General features: G+C 49.5%; 1 protein-coding gene across 1 annotated transcript in view; it reads right to left on the bottom strand.

Annotated features, from left to right (window-relative positions):
• The window catches only part of LSG1 (large 60S subunit nuclear export GTPase 1), a gene marked incomplete at its 5' end in the record, with an annotated part of 12,072 nt that extends 10,041 nt beyond the window's left edge, over nucleotides 1-2,031 (bottom strand). The window contains 3 exons of the mRNA XM_008949564.1: nucleotides 366-452; nucleotides 1,320-1,406; nucleotides 1,911-2,031. Coding sequence (XP_008947812.1) covers nucleotides 366-452; nucleotides 1,320-1,406; nucleotides 1,911-2,031 — 295 coding nt within the window. The remainder of the gene's footprint in view (nucleotides 1-365; nucleotides 453-1,319; nucleotides 1,407-1,910) is intronic.
• Nucleotides 2,032-2,081: the final 50 nt, after the last annotated feature.

The raw sequence follows: 2,081 nt of genomic DNA, 5'->3' as shown, positions 1-2,081 counted from the left end.
AGAAAACGAAAAAGGGAGGTAAGGAAAATATTATATACAAAGATTAGGGGAATAATACAAAAGATAAAATATACAAAACCCTCAGAAAGGGTCCCACGGAGTGAAAGGAGAACTTTCCTCTCTGAGCTCCAAGGCAGGAGTGCAATAAGAAACCACTCCCTGCCTCTTATCAGAGTGTGTGTGGGAAGGGGAGGGAATACAATGGTTTCACACCCACCCGGGGTCCTCCCAGTTGCTGGAAGGTCACGACCCCATTCCAAGCCTCAAACCACAACACCTGTGCTCAGACACTTCAAGCTTGACTCAAAAGCTTTAGGAAAACATTAAATGTCAGTTTTAAAAAACTGTACAGTGATATACTTTACCTTCTTTCAATGACTCTCCAAAGCTGACGCCAAAATTCCAAGTTTCGTTCAAATGGAGTTAGAATTAACTTTTTTTCTTCTTCAAGGCTAAGGCAAAACAGAAAAAAAGATGGTCATGTTTAGCCTACTTCAGGCAATAAGCACACCACCAGTTCTTCCTTAGATCCAACAGGCTTTAGTTTCAGAGAGACAGCAAATCAGACTCATACAGAAGGTGCTCTGTCTGCTAGTTTTGCAAACAGCTCAAGTGCTTGGGAGAACTGGTGTCAGTGCCACAAGTTCAGCAGTGACACAATGGCTCCTGATCATGCCAATGGAGAAATGGGACATGATGAAGAGAGCAAAACCTCGTCAAAAGGCTGCCCGTGAAATTTCAGAGCCATAACAATAAACTAGAGAAGTTACTCCAAATGCCAGCAGTTATCATTCAATAGACTACCACCTAGAAAAAAAAATAATTGGGCATGGTACCTGCTCTACACAACCATTGGTTTGCTGTTACCACCACTTGAACAACTCTACTGAGGGCAAGCTTGGGTTTGCAGGGTGTGAGCAGGTACCACCTAACTCTCCAGGCCAGCAGATGCAGGGCAGGAGCAGCACAGGCTGCTGCAGGCAGCCTGGCAGCACTGCACTCAATTCACAGCACCACTGCTGTTCTTGCAAGACATGTTCACCACTCCTCCACTGCACAGGCAAGAGCAGAACATCACACTCCATCATGAGGAATTCTGACTGAAACAGTACAAGAACACGCACGTACGAGAGTTTTGCAGAGCTCACCACAAAGACATGTCTGGACCACAGCTGGGATGTCCAGCCTTGCAGAACAAGTACAGGAAGCTACAGACAAGCTGTTAATATTTTAAGTCCAGCAAGGATAAATACAACCCACGGCTTCCTACATCTCCAAATGTCACCAGCTACCTACCCAGGCACAAGTGACATACTCACTGGGCAAGCTGTCGCCTCCATTCAAGAAAGCTCTCTCTCTCAGCTTGCTTCAAGTCCTCTGCACTGGTTGTCTTGTCCCAATGTGGCCTGCAACAAGCATGTTGTGGAGCAGTCAAAAGTAGCAGTTGGACAAGTTACATCACTGCAATAAACATCAATAAAGAACACTGGCACTGCACATTCAGCTATACCCAGACAGTTACAGCCCAGACGTGTGCTTGTTTGCAGCAGCTCTGAGCAGGCCTTCTTTCCTTGTTTCTTCTATGCTAAGCTGAGGGAACACTATTCTACACGTTAGATCTCACAAAGCTGTTTTCTCAAGCCAAGATTTCAAGGGGATTTAAGATGGGGAATTCCTCTCTCTGATGACCAAGTACAGAGCTCTGGAAAGGCTTGAGGTGGCCTGGATGCACCAGCCCCAGCAGCACCACGCTTTGAGCGGAAAACCTGTGCCATGTGGGCAGATGTGGGGCCAGCGGCACCTCTGTGACAGGTCACAGCAGCCTCCCCAGACTGGGCACTGACAGAGCAGAGGGCTGCCCCAGGCTTGAGCCCGGCGGGCAGAGGGGGTCGAGGCCCCGTGGGACTCGCCTCCGCGGGATGCGCAGGAACTGCCGGTTCTCCTCCTGCAGCTGCCGGACGCGCTGGGCCTCCTGGGCCGTGAGCAGGCCAGCACGGCTCTGTGCAGACACGATCTGGACGTTCAGGCGCTCTGGAGAAAGAGAGGCGGTTGCCCACAGAGCCAGTTCTTCCGTCCCCGCC

Source organism: Merops nubicus, unplaced genomic scaffold (assembly GCF_000691845.1).
Source record: "Merops nubicus isolate BGI_N331 unplaced genomic scaffold, ASM69184v1 scaffold20331, whole genome shotgun sequence".
In the NCBI taxonomy this organism is placed as follows: Eukaryota; Metazoa; Chordata; class Aves; order Coraciiformes; family Meropidae; genus Merops; species Merops nubicus.
This window is presented reverse-complemented; position numbering and strand designations above follow the sequence as displayed.